Below are 22,449 nucleotides of genomic sequence, written 5' to 3'. Positions count from 1 at the left end.
AACAAATACATTTGTTACAGAAATCTTCGAAAAACAATAAACCTGGAACTCGGCAATTCTATTTTAAAAATCTCTTGTAAGTAACACACAAAATAGATCAATTGACTGGAGTGTCATTACTCTTTTTAAAGCACAAATTGACCAAGAATGCTAAGGTTCAGATGCTCTGTTAAGTCCATCTCTTGGTTTTCTGAGTAATAGAACCTAGATTGCCCTTAACAAAATTCCGTAACTCCATGTTTAACTTTATGTCTAAGTGAAACATATTTTTGGTTTGTACAGTTCAAATTTCATATAAAAACAAATGAAGTACAATTCCATAAGGCAAATATTTCAACCTTTAAAATTATATCCTGAAATCTTACCAAATACAGACATCAAAATTCAAATATTTTGGATTGCATGACAGATAAAAATCCTTTATAATTAAAAGAGTCCCATCTGTGTAATCTGATAATGTATGGTCATCTTTACCAATTAATGGGTCTGGGATCGCTACACTAGACTACTTCTGATAGGGATTAGCAGCAGCTCCAAGATTAGGCACTCTGATAATACCATGGTATGATCTATATACCATAGTGATCAGCACAGTTTGAGAATGAAGCTAGACAGACAAAACAAACAAAATGGAAGAGGGAAGGTAGCTTTCTTTGGAACCTCTTTCTTTATTTCTTCAACCAGTTATTAGTGGTTTGAGAGTAATTTTTTTTTACAAAATTTAAGAACAAAGCAATCCAGATTTATGGGATATTTTACACCACACTTTAGGATTTGGTAGCGTCTAGTAATGCTGCAGCTACTGGGTCCAACAGATCTTTAACTTTCCATAAAATGTGCAAAATTCTTCTTAAATTGTTTTGTATCTTATCACCTGGGTATAAAACATAACTGTCTTGGGTGAGCCATACAAGTAATTATTATTTTTTAATTGGATGATGATTTAAGGTCAGATCCTGGAAATGACCTGCACACATAACTCCCACTGACTTGCAGGTTTGGTCTAAATCATCCTCATCTGGCTATTTTCTGTGTAGGGGGGCTAGGAAACCTCAAAAGTTTAGACCTGAGTATTTTCCAAGAGAGTATGCTCTGTGGGGAATACCTATCCACAGCCAACACACATGGGTGGTTCAGCCCACTGATCTTGGGAGAGCCACTATAGGCCAGGGATACCCTGTGCCTCTACACTGCTGCCTGTTTTCCCTTTCCCACCTTCTATAACCGCATGCACCAGCAGGATCCATGCTCCCAGGGACTTCTTTTCCAGTCATTTCCTGTCAATAGGACGAGGTTGAGAGTAAGTGGTAGGGAGAAGTAGGTAGATAAGGCTGACTGGGTTAGAATATTACTCACTGATTAACAGTTGTTGACAGTTGAGTAGGAGGGACAATGCTGTGGCAAGCAGACATCCCCACCAGCAGATCCCAATCCTCAGAGCACATAAAGAGTGGTTCCCCGGAACATGCTGGGGAGCTGGCACTGTAAATGGTGGGCTGATTTACCAGCCATAGAGGGGGAAGCAAATACCATGCCTGTGTCCTTTGAACACGAAAGACATAAAAAAAATAAAGCATCTCCACTAAGTAACACTGACTACTGTGCCAAAGGCTTTTCCCCTGCCTGCACCAGCCAGGAAAAACGGGACACACACTAGCTTCAGGGCCGAGCTTCCACTTCCTCATATATAATCCTTACATATCCAGCAATGTGACAGGCAGGAATCGTTTCAGCCTTTTCAGGATAGTGCTTTGCTTTGTTACAGGCACTTTTTCATACTTCTTTACAGCAGTGTTCACAAACCCCAGCGGTTCAAAAATCATGACTCAGACCCCTCAAAATCATGAGATTCACCCCCAAAAATCATGAGACTTTTTTTTTTTAATTATTATATTGGGTTTTTTGGTCTGTTTGATTTTTTAACTGCCCCTGCCTATCCTCATTGTTTGTGGCCATTACTGTTGCCATCACTCCCAAATGCATTGGGGAAGGTGATTTTGGTCCACACTGAAGGTGCTTTCACCGCCACTCTGTCCAGCCCTTGCCCAGCAAATAATTCTGTTCCCCTCCCTCCAAATCAATCTCGTACCCCCAGCCCCTGCATCAGTTCTGACCATCCTCCTGCCCCCACATCTGCCCAGCCTCCATCAGTTCTGCCCCCCACATCAGTTCTGCCCGTGCCTGATCTCTGCTCCTCATGGGCTCTTCACCCTCTCTCCACTGGAGGGGGGAATGGAAGGAGGCAGTGGAGCCACCCTGCGCAGCTGGGCTTTTTAGCTCCTTCCTTCCTGTGAAAATGAGGTGTGATTTCTGAGGGGAGGGGGAGAGAGTGCCACTTGCTTCCTGCAGCAGCCCTGATTGGCTGCTCTATCCCAGGAAGCGGGCAAGTGGGGCAGTCTGTCAAAGGTGGGGTCTGAAATTCCCTAGGTGGCTGGAGCTTCTTGTGTTATTGCCAGACAGCCTCCAGCCCCACTTAAAATCCTATCATGTACAGAAAAAAGCCATAAGAGTTAAAAACACAGTCCTTCCTTCACAAGGCTGTAGATGCTCCCCTCTGCTCATGGAACAAGTGAGTGTATTTGGCATTTTCTAAGACTCTTGCCATCCATAGTAAGCAAAAAAAAAAAGAGGAGACCGCCATCGTTTTTGAATTTCTTGGAATGTGTGTTAGGTTTGAAAAAACTATGGCATGGCTCATTGGCCCAGATTCCAGCAGAAATTATTTCACTTCATTGTTCTGGTAGATGATAAACCAGAATATCCTCAAGCCTTTTATAAAATGATCATTGGAAACAGCCGTCAGTTAGCACACACTCATTTTTTAAGCTTTCAATAGTTTCAGCCACTTTTATATTTTTATATTAATGTCCAAAACTCCTACCCTCCTTCTTTTTTGTTAGTCGTGTGTGTTTAGAGGAGAGAGGAGGATTCAAACAGGGTTTCCTCCTTTAGGAAATTAGAAATATTCTTCTAAACAATAGCAAATTAATCATTTGAGTTCTGAGAAAAAGAACATTTCCTACATTGAGATAAATGTTGTGTATTCCCACTCATTTTTAAATAGCCAGACGTTTATTGGCCTTGAATCTGAATCTGTTTTGAATGAAATGAGAGACTTTTTTGACCATCAACGTGCCATATTTTGTCTGCAGATACGCATGCACATCCCCACATTCCCAGTCAAAATCAGCCTCTTTCACTTCATTTCACTTCACCACCAGTGATATCCTACCAGTGTTTTAACAACAAATTTCCCCCTTACTCTAAAGGAGGCCCAAAATTCCTGGAGGTGAAGGGGGAAGCAATGAAGAGGTGGGACCAAGGTCAATCATTTGTTTTATCTGTTCACTAGAAAGGCTTTCTCATAACCACACACAAAGTGGGATTAAGTAGCACTCTGGCAGGGCAGACTGGAATCCTTGTGGAACCTTGTTTTACATAGAAAAACAGATTGTTATAGGATTCATTATGATAATCAGTATATTATCACCTGTCTTATCTTGATATTACATTGATTTTATTCTAGCCTACTCCAGCACCACCAATTTTCAATCTGGCACTGCATAATTGCATTACATAAATTGTCAAAGAGGAGGCCAGAGGTTTTGGTAGTTGGGTGGGGGGTAATTGGAGCTTTTGGCACCTAAGAAAGAGTGGGAGGCAGTTTGTAATTTTGGGACAAGCACATATTAACTGGATGTTTCTGCTAAAATTACCAGAAGTGATATAATCAAAAAGTTGACTTCCACAGGGATGCATGGGGTATTTCACATCTCTCAGAGTTATTCTTTCAGATTGAAAACTGATATGGAGTGTGTGGATAAGCATAGCACACTGTGTAACCTGAAGTGGAGGAAGGGAATAAAAATCCTGTACAGAGGAGGTAGTGAGATAAACTCCCTTAGGCCTTTTTATTTAAAAAATAAATAAAATAAAACCTGACACTGAGTAGTATGGGCCATTAAAAAGCAAAAAAAAAAAAAAAAAAATTGATCTTCAGATTTTTTTTATGAGCTCCAGGGATAAAAGGGATGAGATAGCAGTATTTCTAGAGCAAATGATTTCTCTGGAGGCTGGGAAATCACCCAAACCTTTATTCAGTTTGGTGGCAATATCTTAACAAAGCTGTTAAGAGCCTGGAAAGCCTCCAGCACACTGCAGCTTCCTCTTTGCTTCTTTGCACTGAATAGCAGTCGTGTATTTAAGAACAAAAGACTTTTGCATACGATTTCTGCTGATCTGCTGTCACAGCTCCCTGGCTAACAGCACGGCTGATTGGGCTCATCAAGTGAACCCCTGCCCCACTCATGTCCCAGGCCTGGAGACATCACCTCTGTCGGGATGGAATTGTGATTCCCCACTCTCAGAACTGGCCCAAGCTGCAGTCTGATGTACACCAACTGTGATTACCTCAGCAGACCTGACTTATGTCCAGACCCTGCAGGAGCAGTGACAATGGTAACCAGTGACCAGGCAGCCGTCTGAAAGCAAAGTATTATTTATTGAAACAAAAAGCATTTCAGAGAAAACAGATTTTACAAATACTAAATTTGTCTATAGCGTGCCTGCTTTTCCCTCAGAGCTGACAGCTTCTTCAGACTCCCTCCACAGAGACTCTCTCTGTGTCAGTTGAGAAGCTTTTGACAACTGAGCCCCTTTCTTCTCCTGAGAATGGCTTTTTAACTCTTCCGCGTCCTTTTTGATCTCATAATTTCACAGAGTTTAAGGCCACCATTCGATCACCTAGTCTGACTTCTTGTATATCACAAGCCATTAAATTTCACTCAGATACCCTATATTGAATTCAGCATTTAGTTAGGCTTGGTCTGCACTACAGAGTTAGGTCAACATAAGGCAGTTTATGCCCACCTAATTATGTCAGCATACATGCTCCAGCCTTGCTGCTGCCGATGGAAGCGCCCTACTACACCTCCACGAGAGGTGTAGTGCTTATGTCGGTGTAGTTAGGGCGAGGCAGCGTCCCTGTAGACACTGCCTGTTACTTACAGCAGTTGGCTGTCATTGTCAATTTCACAGCTTCATGCTGGAGCCGGTGAAATTGACAAGAAATCCAGGGCACAGGGTTTGTCCCAGCTTCTGGCTCCCCACTGGGAACCTGGCTGCATGGAGCAGGGAGCCTGGCCAGTACCCATGCTCCCGGCCAGGAGCTGGAAGCCTCCATGCAGCCAGGCTCCCAGTGGAGAGCCAAGATTCCTGGTGGCTGTCCTGCTCCTGATCGGGAGTGGTGAGATGAGAGCCAGAGTGGAGCGGGGAGGCAGCAGACCTGCTTCTGGCAGAGAGAGGGGAACTCGGGGGAGCCGGGATCCTGGGGAGGGAGCTGTGTGTGGAGCTGAGAGCCCAGGCTTTCAGCCCCCCACACTGCCCCTCTTAAGTCACTGGTGAAGACGCACACCACTGACAAAAGGAGGAGAGTGTGGACATGAATCACCACGGGAATTCCTGAGATTGCTGTAAGTCAGCTGAACACTTAAGACTTAAGTTTGTAGTGTAGACATGCGCTCAGACTAAATGGTTGTGTGCCAGAGACAGACAACGGGAGTCACTGAGATGCCACCAATGGCCAAGGCCCCTGCAGTGACAGGAAATTGATTTGGTGAGATATGTCTAGATTGTCCCAGCAGATGAACCATGTCCCATGCTGCAGAGGAAGGTACAATGCCTCCAAGGTCCCTGCCAATATGACCTGGGGGGGAGGGGGATATTCCTTCCTGACCAAAATCTGGTGATCAGTTTGACCCTGAGCATGTGAGCAAGTCATGTCAACCAGGCACCTAAGAAAGAGGATTCTCTCTACCACCTCAGAGCACTCATCCATCCCAGCTTGTTTTTGTCTCCAGCTGTAGCCAATCTCTGGTGCTTCAGAGGAAGGCGGGAAAAAATAAACAAACCCAGGACACAGCTGGCCAATTGTGCGTGGGGGGGGATTCCTTCCTGACCCTTGAAGCCCTGAAACATGAGATTTGGATATAGTGATTGCCTTAGTGCAGAGCTGCAAGTGTTGTGAGTATATCGAGGGCAATGGAGGCATTCCTATTCTTTCCATGGTCCATGGAGGAAGGGGGAATTTGTAGAACAACAGCTTCCAAAGCCGGAAGGGACCGCCATGATCCCCCAGCCTGATCTTCCCCCTGCCTCCCGCTGACAGAGGCTGCAGAACTTCTCCCCAAAGCAGGGTGAACATATGTATTAAAAAGTATGTCATGTCTTACAGGCTCCAAGTGATGGTGAGTCCATCACCTTCTATGGAAAGCTGTTGCAATGTTTAATTACCCTGACTGCTAGGAAGTTGTGTGTTATTTCAAGGTTGAATTCGTCTAACTTTAACTTGTAGGCATTGGATCTTGTTATGCCCTTCTCAGCAAAGTTGAAAATCTCCCACTATCACATCGTTTTCCATGTGTAAGTACCTGTGCACAGTGATCAAGACACTTTTCAACCTTCTCTTCTATAAGTTCAGCTCCTTAAGCCTCATATCATAAGTCTTGTTTTTCAGGCCCTGGACTATTCTTCAACCCTCCTTTGAACTCCCTTTTATATTTCCACAACCTTAATAATAATAAATAAAACACCTAGCTCTTTTCTAGAGTTTTTTCATCAGTAGCTCTCAAAGCACTACACAAAGGAGGTCACGCTCTTTGTCCCCATTTTGCAGATGGGAAACTGAGGCACAGGTGGTGAAGTGACTTGTGTAAGGTCACCCTGCAGGCCAGTGTCTGATTTGTAAATAGAACCCAGGTCTTCTCAGTCCCAGTCCAGCACTCTGTCTACTAGGCTACACTGCCCCTGCCTAAAGGGAAGTAGGGTGCACCATTCCCAGAGGCATGTGGAGTGGATGGAGCAAGCTCCTAGCCAATCTTCTTGAAGTGTGGACCCCCAGAACGGAACACAGTATTCCAGTAGCTGTCTTACCAGTGCTTTGTACGAGGCAAGATCACTTCCCTACTTCTGTCTGATATTCCCCTTTTATACATCCAAGGATTACATTAGCCCTTCTGCCACAGTATTGCACCGAGAGCTCAAGTATAGGTGATTGTGAACATGATTCCTAAGTCCTTCTCTGTGTCCCTGCTTTCCAAGACAGGCTACCAGCTTTAGAAAAATAAGACTTGCCACTTGTTGAAGACAGGATACAGGATCCTTGACGCTAACAGTTTCCCCCATTAATTTTCAAGTGTGTGCCTGGATGTTCTTAAATTTGAGAAGCTGTTGTGTTGCATCCCTGCACAGACCCCATGGAATTTGAGAACATCATAAACCAGGGGTGGCCAAACTGTGGCTCGTGAGCTGCATGTGGCTCTTTTACAGTTAAAGTGCAGCTCACAGGGCCCTTATACCCCCAGCATTCTCCGCTTACCAGACTGAGGTGGGGACTTCAGAGCTTCTGCCCTGCGGCAAGATGGTGGGGCTAGAAGATTCTGCCCAGCGGGAAGGCATCTCTCGGGGCGGTCAGTAAGTTTGGCCACACCTGTAATAAACATTCCACTACCCCAATATAAGTCTATCTTAATAATAGGGTCACATATTAATATTCCTAGATTATTACAAAGCATTTCTACATGTATCACACCAACATTTTGCGTCTCTTTGCAAGGAAGTTGGTGCCCCAGTCATCAGATTTCCCGAGGATTTGGTAAAATGGTCTCTGACTCATTGCAAGCCCATTGTAGTAATGTTGCCCTCAAGCATTCAAAAATAATAAGCCAACCACCCCCAAAATAATGAGATTTCCTTAAAAATCACAGCTTGTTTTTTTTTTAATTTTATTTGCCTCCTGGTTTTTAAGACTTTTAGGGATATTGTTTTCAAGCTTTCCTTTGCAACCACAAGGGCTTGAAACTTTTTGAGATGTGAAAGCTGAGGTTCTCATATCCTCTCACATGACTCCAGATGGTCGACTTGAAGCAAAATACTAAATATTGTGAGACTCACAAAAAAATCATTTGAGTTAGCAACACTGCATTCCTGGGACCTCCAGAAAAAAATATTAGGCAGAGAGAAATCATATCAAATATACACGTGTACACCCACATGCCAGCCCCCTCCACACACGCAGACACATCAGCTTCCCTCACCATGGGCACGCACACTCACCAACCCCAGCCATGCATATACAGCAACCAGCACATAGCCACACCAGCCCACGCACATTTTACTCTGCCAGTCAAAATCTCTCCCAAATCAAACAGCCCTAAAGGATTATATTTGTAACACCATTGTTCCCGCCTTTGACAAACCATCCCACGCATCTGTTATATCAGAAGGCTTCAACCTAATACTTTGTGAGCCGGACATATGGGAATGTTGTTATCTCATCTTTATTTGTTTCTCTTATCCCGCTGTCACTCCTCTCCCCTTCCCCCCACCTCCCAAAACTATATAATTTAAGAGGCCACTAGGAAATTAATCTCTGTTTTAACTTGTCTACTTTATTTCCATTAACAGATGCTTACCCCAATTCTGAAGTGGTCTACATCTGGACTAATAGCACTACTACGTCTGTGGTGGTTGCAGAAGATGGTTCACGACTTAACCAGTACCATCTGATGGGACAGACTGTCGGAACTGAAAACATCAGTACCAGTACAGGTGTGGTAGTGTGGATCTTTCCACCGCACAGTTGCAAACAGGAAAAAATGGGTGCAGTGGGGAGATGTAGTCAGCCTCCTGGCTTTTTGGCTGGGGCACTGGGGAGAGACTACCGGCTCTTGGCAACTGTATAAAAATTGCTGAAGTGGCACTATTGCTGGCTTATTCCCTGCTGGAGGAACAGCCCCAGGAGGCAAACACAGCCCACACATTAGGTCTGTACCAATTATAGCTTTATAATGATTTGCTTGATGAAACCATTTGGGGGAGGGGAAAGAGGGAAGGTGGCAGCTGTAGCCAGGCTTTGCATCATGCCCAGGGCACCACGTGGCCGGAGAGGAGGTGCTAACCCCCAAGGATTCCCATTTCCTCCGTAACTGGAAGTGGAAGCGCCAGATGTGGCAGCATTAGGGAAAGAAGCTTTAATCCCAACCCAGCCACCCACGTGAGCCCACCCCCCCTCCCCTGCCACCTGCTTAAGGCTTCCACGTCAGGGCAGCCCTGTGCTCAGATGGGGGTGGGGGAGACACCCGGGAGGGGGATAGACCTGACAGTTACATGGGTTCTGCAGCACAGAGGCTTTAACGGGTTATATAATACACTTGTCTGGAGAGAATTAATGGAGTAGAAGTCTAAGGTCTCCTATGCTTGGAAACAAAAACATCCTGCCTTTAAACAAAGCCATTCCCCCCCATGGTTTCATTCACAGGGGGCTTTTGGAATGCAGATTTGAACAATACTCTGAGTAGAAATTAACACTTGGAAAGCACTGAGAGAGATTTATTGTGAGGACCTGACTCCTGTCACTGGTTAAAAATGACAGGCGCTGAGATCTAATTTGAGACCCTAAGGAGAAGTTGTAAACCAGATTGGTAACCTGTCGCTATCCTTGGAAAGGATATTTAGGATTCTTTAGCATGCATGGACACACGCACACAAAGGTTGTTAGGATTAAGGAGTGAAGGTGCTTAAAGCCCTCTATTCAAAATTAAACAAACAAGGGAACAGCCAGCCGTCTGGAAGGTGGGTCCCACTCTGAGCCCACCTGGGCTTGCTGTTTACTCTCCAAACAATCCCAAAGCCAGGGCATTCTTGCTCTGCATAGCACAAGACAACCACAAAACAAAGTTACCCTCCACTTCCCTGCAAGTTCTAACCATTCCCAACCCCTTCAATGTCCATAAAACAGTTTCTAAATAAGCCAAAAGAATCAGCAGCCAGGATGTGCATGTAGAAATAATCACAGTCATTACCCTAAGAGAAAAGAGCTCTGTGGGGAAAGCAAGCTGCCTCCCATTAAAAAACAAAGACATGTTTCCTTACCAGTTCACCATCATAGCTGCATTGTTTTCTGCAATGAATGGCAGCTCCCCTCTTGCCTTCGAAACTGCCAAGAGAAAGATCCAGAGGATATACAGGGGCATCTCCTAGAAACTCGCCCTGATCCTGGGAGAAAGAAAACAATCCAAAGCAGGCAGTGGGCACTCCAGGATGTCAGCTCTGGGCCACTTTCACGTCTCAGCTTTGCCGATGAAGGCACCTTGCACTCCTCAACCTAAGGAGACAGCAGACTCCTCGGAGGGAATCAAAAAGTTTGTTCCCAGAAATAACTTCACCTCCTGTTTCCTAAGATTTAGGCTAATAAATTACAGTTTTCCAACGTCAAGGTTTTTTTTTTTTTAATGTCCCAGGTTACATCTGGACAGGCTGGATTCTGATTGCAGGGCGCATCACAAAGAGCAGGACACAGATTGTAACCAGGGATTAGCAAAATACAAAAATCCGATTTTACATAGGGAAAGCATCAGTCAGGGATGGATTTTCTGTACTTCATCAAGCTTGCGGTAGGCTGGTAATCAGGGTTACTTGTGATCGGACGTTTAAGACATTTCTCCCATGTCCAGAATTGTTGAATGTGGGGCAGTGCAGGAGGGGGGGATAATACTGGGCAATTCCAACAGTTTGGATCCTTTGGATGTATTTTGAGTTGCACAACCCCTCCAAATTGCACAGGGGAAATGTTTAGGTATACTAAAGATTTACACATCCTTTATGCTATTGCTTCAAGCAGATGCTTTTTAGAAATAAGTAAAAGCTGGATCGTCCACCAAGCCTGCTGGATCCTGCTGACTTTTGCACCCAGCTCCCCAAGTTCTGCCTGAAGAAAAATGATACTCTGCTACTTAGAATGCACCTAAAAATCTTGGAATCTGGCAAGTGTTAGCGCTGCCACCCTGCAAAATCCCGATCCAATACGTGGATCCTGCCAAGTCCTGTCCATGTTTGCACCAAGATGCCCAACTTGCGCTGCTTACACAGAGAAGATATTCAGAACAAATCCAACCATTTCTACTGCACCAAAGATCTTGGACTTCTGCATATCGCAGCACCACAGCACTACAAAAACCCAGACCCAAAACATGGATCGGGCTGGATCTTGCCAGTTTTTGCACTCAAGCCCCAAATTCCAATATCTAAATACAGAACACAGCCAACTGCTTCAACTATACCCAAACATTCCAGATCTTGGTGTATCCTGAGGCAAGAGTATTGCAACACTCAGATCTAGAGCAGGGATTGTGCCAGATCCTGCTAATCTACCCTCAAGCCCCCAAATTCTACTGGCTACATAGAGAACATGTCCCAATACTCTGACTGTGACAAAAAATACCCCATGTTACAGTGTTGCAAAATCCCACATCAAAGCCTGCAAAATTCCACTTCCTACATAAAGCACACATCCAGCCATTTTATGTATCAAAATCTTCCTGACCCCAGCATGGTCTGATGCAGCAGTGACACAAAAGCACAGATCTGATGCTTGGATTCTGCCAGAACCTGCCCTTTTTTTTTTTTTACACCCCAGGCCTCCGTCTACAACTGTAGCCACTGTTCCACCACTGGTAAAATGGACACTAATATATCTAGCCTAATAGCATATGAAAACCACATATCTAGTGTCTGCATCCTGCTGGAGCCTGCCAATTTTTAACCATACTCTCTCTCCAAAATTATATCATCTAAATATACTTTTTTACATGTAGTAACTCCTAATCCATCAAACAATCTAGGCCAATGTTTCCCAAAGGATGGGATGCATCATGGGAAGGATGTAAATGGGTCATGGGCTCGGTGTGGAGGGGAGGCCCAGGAGTGGAGGGGACGGGTGGAGGAGTTGGAGAGCTAACCTGCCCAGCACTTATTCTGCAATAGTGGCTGGGGCTGGACTGGGCCCAGGATCTCACTCTGAGTGTTGTGAGCTGATACATGGGGTCACAGTGCCACTGAAGTTCGGGCTGGCTGCCCCTCTGTCATGACAGGAGTGGCCAGACCATTCCTGAGCGGTGCTGCAAGGAGTGGCGTAGGCCAAACCCGAGTGGCACTGTGACCCAATGGCCAGGTGGCAATGCCACTCACTTAAATTTGTCCTAGCTGTCATGCCATCAGGACAGAGGGATGGCCTGGCCAACTCTGAGTTGCTTTGCAACCCCTGTGCATCAGATCACAATGCCACTCACTCAAATTTGGCCCAGCTGCCCCTCCCTTGTGACAAAGAGGTGGCCAGGCCAAACCTGAGTGTGCTGTGATATCATGTGCCAGGTTGCAACACCTAGAGAGGGGAACTAGGCCCAGCCCTGCGAGAAAGGTGTCATCACTGTGGAGTGAATGCAGGGAAAACTCACTTTTCCAAACACCAGCCCCGCCCACCTTGGGGCATCCCCTCTGTGCCACACCGGGATTAGGGTTGTGATGCCAGGGGAGAGGATGCTGTTGTGGGTGTTCAGTGCCCACTCAGCAGGGCAAGGAGGTGGCAGAGGAGGAGGACACTGGTTCGTGATTTTGTGTCCTTTAAGGGACAGTCTGGAGCCTGCACTGCGCCCTTTCATGATGGTAAAGTGAACCTACTGCTGCCTCAATCTGGGGAAATTAAGGTGGGGCATACTTGCAGTGCCACATTGGACCACAAGGGGCAGCATGGTAGAGAGTGCAGAGGTACTTATTGGAAAACTCAACAATGGACAAAACTGGCATCCTTGGAGTGGACTCCTGGGGGACCAATGTCTCAATGCTATGTAAGAAATGACAGGCTGGGTGTGAATCAGCCTTAAAAGTGAAAACAAGTACTTTGGGTTATGTAATTTGTAATTAAAAATAAAAAGAGCAGACCCCCATGCATCCCTGCTGAATAGCACTGAAAAAACAATTATCCAGCCTGCTGCTTCCTACCAGTTTTTGACCCTCCGCCTTTCCCCCCTTCTCAAGTTCTACGTCAAAATAAATAGCGGTATCTGACCACTCCAAATTGACCAGGAAAATCCAGGCTCCAACACATCCCAGTGTAGTAGCAGCTCAAAAAACATGTAGTTGATATGCAGACCCCTTCTGGATCCAGCCCATCTGTGGCCCAGTCCATAAACTAATCCTGCGAAATAGAGAGCAAGTGCAGCCATGTCTAGAGCACCAACAAAGCCCCGATACCTGGTGTGGTATTATCACAAATCTATGTATTGGAAATTATCCAGTTATAGGGGTATGTCACCTGATTTCACACCAGACCTTCTCACAGCCCCTCTCCCAGGATCCTTTCCACAAGAAAGTGAGAAGCCAGAAGAGAGCCCTTTCCTGGGCACAAGGATTGAGGCTGTCCTTCAGGTAGGTAGGTCCTGAGCTTTTTAAGGGTTAATAGGTCAAAGTCAAGACCTTAAAGTTATCTGGAAACCCATAAACAGCCATTGCAGACAGGCAGCACTTGATTGTATGTGCTCAAAGAGCTATTCTGCTTACCAGGCATGTCACCGCATTCTGCACTAGTTTCACTTACTGGGTGGCTTTAAACTGTTGCCACATGTGGAGTACATCACAGTAGTCTCAGAGAGAGTTTATAGGAACAGAAAACATCAGTAGATGGGCAAGTGCACAAAAAGAAATCAGGCAGGCAGCATCTTAAAATGCACTACACTTCTCCTGCCCCCGCAAGATGGAGAGTCTTTCTATACTGGGGGCAGCAGTGTGGCAGTTTCCCCACTGCTCTTCTCCTCCAGTCTCTGCTGGCCTCTCCCACTTACTATAGCCACTTCCTCATGGGGCCCATTAGAGACAGAGGCAGCTTTTACAGCTCAGAGTCTTGCTTTGATTTTTCGTCAGCTGTGCTGCAGAGTGAGTGGTGTCAGCAGTCACAGATAGCTGCAACTATTGTCCTCCCACAGCCTCACACCCCACAGAGAGCTCACACAAACTGGGGTTAGGTCTCAGATCCCTGTTACGCCATAGCAGGTCCACATCTCAGGTTTGGTGTACACTACACTGTTTTGCCAGCATAGTTCTGTTGGTCAAGTGTGTGAAGAGGTGTGAGCCCTGACTGACATCGCTGTGCTGGCAGAAGTCCCTTGAGGAGATGCAGTTATACTAGAAAAACTGCCCTTTTGCTGGTACAGCTTATTTTGCACGGAGGGGCTAGAACAAATTATACTGGTGCAAAGGACAGTTTTTGCCGGTATAAGCTATATCCACATTAAGGCCAGGTCTACACTAGCACTTATATTGGCAAAAAAGAACTGGATAAGTTCATGGAGGATAGGTCCATCATTGGCTACTAGCCAGGATAGGCAGGGATTGCTGTTTGCCAGAGGTTGGGAATGGCTGACAGGATGGATCACTTGATGATTACCTATTCAAGCACCTGGCATTGTCCACTGTCAGAAGACAGGATACTGGGCTAAATGGACCATTGGTCTGACCCAGTATGGCCGTTCTTATGTAAAACTTTTGTTGCTCGGGGGTGTGAAAAAACACACCCCATAGCAACATAAATTTTGCCAGCATAGGCGTTTGTGTGCACAGTGCTATGTCGGCGGGAGAGCTACCACTGTTCAATCAAGCTAGTTTTATTATGTCAACGGGAGCTCTCTCCCATCGGCATAATGCAGCTACACAAGCGCTTTTACAGAGGCACAGCTGTATCGGTACAGCTGTGCCACTGTAAGCTTGTAAGTGTAGACATGGCCTAAGAGCTTTTTGGCAGTATAGCATACCAGTATAGCTGTACTGGCAAAGTCCTAGCCAATTAACCACACTGCCTCTCACAAATAATCTGCCAAATCTAAATACTCAGCTGTGCTGTCTGTAAAACATGGCCATTTGTGCACATGTAACCTAGCTTCACCATTTTATGCATCCTTCTTTAGAGGATGGTCTACAGAGGATAACAGTCTTTGCCTGGTTCCAAATATTGTAATTAGTCCTTTAGCTCAGGTGGTAAAGGTCTATGCTGCATTTGTCTCTGAAGAAAATACATTTTGGGTACCTGGCCAAAAATGCCAGGATCTGACAGAATTCAGTTCTTTTGCCACATGGTTACACCAGTATATATCAGAATAAGAGTGGATCTATTTAGCTATATATTTAGAAGGTAAAATATGTAAATTTGGGACAAATATTAGCTGGAACCAGTTGTAGGATGTGTGTTGTGCAAATTGCGCAGCAGGGCATATCAGAAACTGGACTTTTCTAGTGGAGTTGGAGGAGTTCTAGTGGAGTCTACAATACAGTTCCAGTGGAGTTCCAGTGCAGTCGACAATGTTGTATTTTGGACAGAGGGATTTGTGCTTTGGAGGACCGAAAAGCGCCTGGATCCAGTGGGATCGAGGTGCCATAGAGAGGTTTTTGCAGCAGTGTTGTGCCAGGACTAGTCAGATTCAAGATTTGTTTGGCATATCAGGAGAGGAGATATGGGCTGTCTGTTTTGGCAGTGCATTTTGGGGGCTTGAGTCCAAAAATCAGCAGGATCTGACAGGTCCCAGGCCTGGGTTATTGTGACACTGTGGCATAAGGATGCAGAGGTCTGGAATGTATTGGGGCATTCAGAGCAGCTGGATGTGTTCTCTATGTAGATGGCAGAATTTGGAGGCTTGTGTGCCAAAATTAGAAGGATCCAGCATGATATATGTCACGTTTGTCACAGTGAGGTAAAATAGACACTAGTAACAACAACTTTTACCGTTTAAAGAAAAAAGAAGAAGAAGAAAACTTTTTAGCACTTGGAAAAGACTTGCAGCTAGAGTCTTAACACAGCGCCACCTAGAGACCAAAAGTTATAATACAGTTTAAACTTTCCATCATATCTCCCTCTTTATTTTTTTTCTGCATTTTAACAATTAAAACTTTTTTTTCAAACTTACTTTTCTCAACACACATCTATCTATTATTTATCTCCAGATCATACTGATTTTGAACTATAAGGCCAGAATGGGTAACACTTGGTGTCTGGACTGACATATTGGCAAGGGCTGTCTCTGGCAGGTTTGGAATAGACGAATCTTCTTCTCCTGGTTCCGCATCTGTACTTTGTAGAGTTTGCTCAGTGGATTGTCCAGTCTCTGGAACAAATAAGATGTTGACCATTTCTGCTAAACTCCCCATGGTCTGTCTCAATAGTATATATGTCTGGGCAAGGTATTCTTTTTCTTTACAACAGCTGGAGTGACACAAACTGGTTCCACAACAGGCACCAGGTTCCTGTTCTCTAACTGAGTGACATCTGTTATATAAGTGTTGATAAGCTCTTTTTGCCTGTTGATCTGATTTGTCTACTTTTCTCAGGTCCGGCCACTGCGGGGGTAGATTGTTTCCCAAGGTTGGAACTGTAGTTCTGAGTTGCCTTCCCATCAGGAGCTGGGCTGTGCTATAGCCATTATCTACTAACAGTGTTATCTGTCGCTCAGAAGAGCAAGGAATTTTCTTGGCTGTCTGTACAGCCCTCTCAGCCTCTCCATTTGCTTGTGGGGTAATGTGGGCTGATAGTTGTCTGTTGAAAATTTTATTTGGTTTGGAATGACTAACATTCAGTTGTGGTGAATTGCGGCCTGTTGTATGTCACTAGTTGTTCTGGAATATCAAAATCGGCAAATGTGCTCTTTAATTTCTTGATAACACTACATGTTGTATCTTTCAAATATATTATTTCAATATATATAGACAAATAATCCACTACAACTAGGTAATGATTCTCTTAATTCACATAAATCTGGTGCTAGCCTTTTCCAGGGTCTGTTTGGTAGAGGTGTTGTTATTAGAGGCACTTGGCACACATGTATCTGTAAAAGTTCTCACAGGCCCATTCACTTGCCAGGCACTCGTTTTCAATCTGTGCATATCATTTTTCTGCTTCTGTATGGGTATGAGGGCAGGATGCAATTGGCTTCAATTCAGATCCATGTAGATGCAACAGTGCACCATCAAGGCCATAGCTACTGGCATCAGCACCGACCATTGTAGAACTTAACTACTCCAGTTTTAAAGATAATTATTTTGCCCTTTTGAAGGCAGTCTCCTGATTTGGGCCCCATCTCCAGGAAGTATTAGACCTTAATAGTTCATTCAGTGGTTTTTTTCCTGTAGAAAAGTCTTGCAGGTATCAACCAAGATAGTTTGCCAGTATGTGTCTCAGTTCTGGTACATTTGTTGGTGCATTCAATTCTCTAAATACTTTTACTCTCTCAGGGATAGGACTAATTCCATCTTTGTATATTAACTGTCTGAAAAATTCAGTTTGGTATCGGTAGAAAAAACACTTAACTTTATTTACCTTTGGGTCCAAACTCACTGGTTTAGCTCAGGACTTCATTTAGGGTTTTGTTATTTTCTTCCACTGATAACTCATCCACTGAAATGTTGTCCATAAAAAGGACTACTGCATTTATGTTCTCTAGCAGCTCTGCCATCTTTCTTGGGAAGTTTTCAGGAACACTGGTAATCCTGAAATGTAATCTTTGAAAGCAAAATGTCTCAAATGGTCTAATGAATGTATTCAATTTAGCACTCTCTCTGGCTAAATGAAATTGCCAGAAACCACTTGAGGCATCTAGTTTGGAGAATACAACAGATCATCCCACTTTAGAGAAGGGGTCTTCTAGTGCTAGAAATATAAATTTGTCTCTCACTAGTGCTTCATTAAATCTTTTAAAATCCACACAGATTTGTACATTTCCATTTTTCTTTGTAAGAGGTACCATCGCTGCATGTGACAGGGTGCAAGGCAAAGAAAGATGCGCCAGCCCTCTGTCACGTGAGCCCAATTAAGAAAGGAGATTTGGAGCTGACTGAGTAAGCCTGCACTGAGTGGGCCAATAGGGAGCAGCTGCCAGGCTCATTAGCCAGGGCCTGTAAAAAGCTCACAGGAAGGATGGGCAGGGGGGAAAAAAGCCAGAAAGGAGAAGCCATACAGCAGGGTGAGCTCCCCTCGGTTGGTGGCTGAGACTATTAAGATGGACTATTTGTAAATAGAAGGTGGTGGGCAAGCAACTTGTAAATAAATCCCACTGGCAGGAGCACGAAGCTGATGTTTCTGAGTGGTTTGTGGGCACAGAGGACGCAAGCAGCTGGAGAGCCCTGGCTGAACCTGCTACACTGCATATCATTTAGTGGCATCAGGAATTTTCTCAGTTATGCCATTCTTTTCAACACCATTTCTACTCTATGATATAACAGGATAGGAATTCATTGGAGTGTATGTACACAGTGGCTCTCAACCTTTCCTGACTACTGTATCCCTCTCAGGAGTCTGATTTGTCTCGCATACCCCCAAGTTTCACCTCACTTAAAAACTTGTCATGAACTCTGACCCCCAGATCCCTTTCTGCAGTACTCCTTCCTAGGCATTTTGTATGTGTGCAACTGATTGTTCATATTCACACACTCATTAAAATGAAAGCTTTTGTCTTTGTATGTTGTTCCTGTGGAAAATTATCCAACACAATTAAAAATACTTCCCAGACTACGGAAGACAGTATCTGCTGTTTTCAGCTCCAGTTGGATAGAAGATGATAAGTCCCTTCTGATATCATTGTTAATTTTAAAATACATGTGAGTGTAGAAATAAGTCTTTCCACAAATCTTCAGTCTCACCTTCCAGGCTGGCTCTCTGTCACCACACGTGATTGATCTGAGAAAAAATAGCTTTTGACTCTCAGTGGAATCATTGAAGATTAGAGCTGGAAAGGACCTCAGGAGGTCATCTAGTCCAACCCCCTGCTCAAAGCAGGACTAACGTCAGTAAATAAACCCAGCCAGGGCTTTGTCAAGTCGCAGTTTAAAAACCTCTAAAGATGGAGATTCCACCATGTCCCTAGGTAACCCATTCCAGTGGTTCACCACCCTTCTAGTGAAAAACTTTTTCCCAATGTCCAACCTAGACCTCTCCCACTGCAACTTGAGACCATTGCTCCTTGTTCTGTCATCTGCTATCATTGAGAACAACCTAGCTCCATCCTCCCTGGAACCTCCTTTCAGGTAGTTAAAAGCTGCTATCATATCCCCCCTCATTCTTCTCTTTTGCAGACTAAACAAGCCTAGTTCCCTCAGCTTCTCCTCATAAATCTTGTGCTCCAGCCCCCTAATCATTTTTGTTGCCCTCCGCTGGACTCTCTCCAACTTGTCCACATCCTTTTTGTAGTGGGTATCCCAAAACTGGACACAATACTGCACATGCGGCCTCACCAATGCCGAATAGAGGGAAATAATCACTTTTCTCGATCTGCTGGCAATATTATATGCCATAGTTTAGATATGTTCAGTGCAGTAGGGGCGTGTCTGCACATGTTCTCTTTGTAGAAATCTATAGGTTTGGCTACAAAAATTGTCAGGATCAGATTGGATCCTAGTACCAGATCTGGGTTTTTGCAGCACTGCGATTCCGGGATGTGCTGGGTTCTGGAATTATTTGATGCACTGGGACCGGTTGGATTTTCTCTTTATTTTTGTAGTGGAATTTGGGATCCAGGGCTCAAAATTGGCCAGATCAAACAGAATTCATGTCACCTATCCAAATTTCTTCAGCCTTGTGACATTGAAACATGCCAGGTTCTGGAACTTTTTAGTGCAGTAGGATCAGTTCATTGTGTTCTAAAATTATGCAGTGGCATTCAGGAGGCATGGGTACAAACATCAGCATTGTTCCAGCATTGCAGAGCTAGACCAGAGAACCAGACATTTTTGATGAAGTGGAAATGGCTGAATGTGTTCTTTCAGTGAATGGTTGAATTTGAGGACTTGGGCACAGAAATCAGCAGGATCCCCCAGTTTCAGGCCTGATCTGACTTTTTCCCACCCCTGCATTTTTCTCTTCCTAGGTGAATACACTATTATGACAGCACATTTTCACCTGAAAAGAAAGATTGGTTATTTCGTCATCCAGACATACCTTCCATGCGTTATGACCGTGATCTTATCACAAGTGTCCTTTTGGCTAAACAGAGAGTCTGTCCCTGCTAGAACAGTCTTTGGTGAGTATTTCACATATTTTGTGGTGGTTGTGAAAGGATTGTCTTACTCAAAGCTGTGACTTTGAGTAAGGAAATAAAAGTTTACTATGACTTATTTGTATTCCAAGTGAGTTCTATTTCCCTTAGTTCCAAATCAATTTAAATCCAAGGTTCTCTTCCTACCAGGTTTTCAAGTCCTTTGGTTCAATTCTGATGAAAATTACACAAGAATTATGTGAGGGTTGGTGAGGGAAGAGGGAAGAAGAAATCTAATCTGTATGTTTTTATTTTTTTCAATCAGGTAAAATAGCAGGTGATTTAGAACAAAAGACCTCGTATATATTATCATACTATTTTCATATACTCTAGGCACAGCAATGAAAACACTGATTTCACTTCAAAAGTTTTATTGTGTCTGTGTTTCAAGGTGTTGATCTAGATGAACCATAAAAAGAGGGCAATTAATTTGTATTGATGATAATAGGGTATTATTATCATCAATACAAATGAATATAATTATTCATTTACAAACTGTACATACTATAGAATGTATAATAGGTAAAATCCTTTTGGGATCTCTAAATAACTTGAATTATCACTAGAAGATTTCTTGTAAATAGGAAGTAGTATCCAAGAATGATGCAATACAAAAACACAGTGGCTAGGAAAGGGAGGAATGCAAAAATCAGTTTTGTACAAAAAGACAGTTTTCCCTCTAATATCAGAGAACCAACTCTTGCTATTGATTTTTATACAGAACTCTCCACTAATATCAATAAGGCATTTTGCTTTAAAATCAGTGGTATGATGTATCCAGGACAATATAGGATCCATGATGCCAAAGGACTGTGGACCTAATTCCACTTTGTTACAACTTTTAAAATCCAGTAATATCTGTGGAATTTCTGAATTTACCAAGATGTAACTAACAATAGAATTTACTCCTTTGAGTACAAACTGGAAGGTGGTTCCTTGTCTGTGTGGAATCAGTAACAATTTTGTTATTAATTTCAGTGGCAGCAGGACCAGATACCTGCAATAGTTGGAAATTAATTATTGAAAATAATTTCTGTTGGTTATTTTACATCTACATGTGGTAAAATAAACATTGAAATTCTGCCTTATTACTACTGCTGATTAGTTTGGGTTATAAGTTGCCTCTATAGTAAAGTGACTTACAAAGTTTCTCTTTACTACCTGTGATAGTCTGCATTGCTAGGTTGTTCCACAAAATGCATGCTCAGTATTGGCTGAAATCCAGAAGAAAAAATATTATAGGATTTACATGGATATTTACACAAACATATCCCTGCAAATATTAGGAAGTCTGATGATGACATTAAGTCTTAAATACATGGATAGCAGATTTTGTAATGTATTTCTTTATAAACAGGGCTGCTATAAACGTACCATACATCAAAGTGAATGAATAAAATAAGTAAGATTTTGGTTTCCCACTAACCTTCATACATACAATTTTTAAAATGTTCTTTAAATATGTAGAAATTAAAGATGAGCTGGGTGCCCCAGAAGTCAGAAATAAGCTCCTCCGGGCAGGGACCTTGTTTTTCTATTGGTCACTTCTAAAGCGCTATACAAACAGTTGTTTCCTTGGGGCTGCTTAGGCATGTGCTTAAGTATGTTGTTGAATCAAGACCTAAGTGATAAAATATTCCAAGTCTCATGCAAAATCCTAAACTTAACTTTTTCTTTCTTTTTAAAGGAGTAACTACTGTCCTTACCATGACCACCCTAAGCATCAGCGCCCGCAACTCCTTGCCAAAAGTGGCCTATGCGACTGCAATGGACTGGTTTATAGCTGTGTGTTACGCCTTTGTGTTTTCTGCGCTGATAGAATTTGCAACAGTCAACTATTTTACAAAGAGAAGCTGGGCATGGGATGGCAAAAAAGCTTTGGAAGCAGCAAAAATCAAGGTTCTTAATTTACACTTTTTGAATCACTAGAGTAAGAATCAATTACCTTGCACAGCACAAATAATGTACCGTTTTCAACTCCTCTATAAAACTGTATTTAATTTGCTCATGTCACACTGTGACCGACCTTCAGATGATAACTTACAGGCCAGGCTGATTTTTTTTTTTAATATATACGCTGTCAGATAGAATCGGGAACATTAGTTTCTACCATGCATATGAACTGAGCTGTGTTTGGAAGTATGACTATGAGCGAGTTCAATGTATGTTACAGCTAGAGCTGGGTAAAACTTTTGGGACAAATATTTTACTCACTGAAAATGCATTTTGGGTTGACATAAACTATTCACAGATTCATTCTGAATTCGGCAGTTTCAGCTGGAAAAAAAATCAGAACACTTTGTTTCAGTGTCTTCAAAATACGCATCTTAATTTTTCATTTTGAAACCATTTAATTTAAAATTTACTTAATTTTTTTGTTAAAAAAAGGTTAAAAAGAACCCAAAACTTCTTTTTATTTCTCTGATAGATTTTATTATTTTGCATCAACCTGAAACAATTGTTTTTGTTCCATTTGGATACGAAAACAAAAAATCAATTCTAGCTCTAATAGCTCTACTTACTCTGGATTTTGTTCACTTAAATTAAG

General features: G+C 43.3%; 1 protein-coding gene across 1 annotated transcript in view; it reads left to right on the top strand.

Moving 5' to 3' along the window:
- Window positions 1-22,449, top strand: part of GABRA5 (gamma-aminobutyric acid type A receptor subunit alpha5) — an 80,924-nt gene that overhangs the window by 56,101 nt on the left and 2,374 nt on the right. The window contains exons 7-9 of the mRNA XM_067559985.1: window positions 8,464-8,607; window positions 19,734-19,886; window positions 21,589-21,800. Of these exons, the coding sequence (XP_067416086.1) occupies window positions 8,464-8,607; window positions 19,734-19,886; window positions 21,589-21,800 (509 nt within the window). The remainder of the gene's footprint in view (window positions 1-8,463; window positions 8,608-19,733; window positions 19,887-21,588; window positions 21,801-22,449) is intronic.

This window comes from Emydura macquarii, unplaced genomic scaffold (genome assembly GCF_026122565.2).
Source record: "Emydura macquarii macquarii isolate MOO-44397 ecotype Brisbane River unplaced genomic scaffold, CSIRO-AGI_Emac_v2 contig_2207, whole genome shotgun sequence".
In the NCBI taxonomy this organism is placed as follows: Eukaryota; Metazoa; Chordata; order Testudines; family Chelidae; genus Emydura; species Emydura macquarii.
This window is presented reverse-complemented; position numbering and strand designations above follow the sequence as displayed.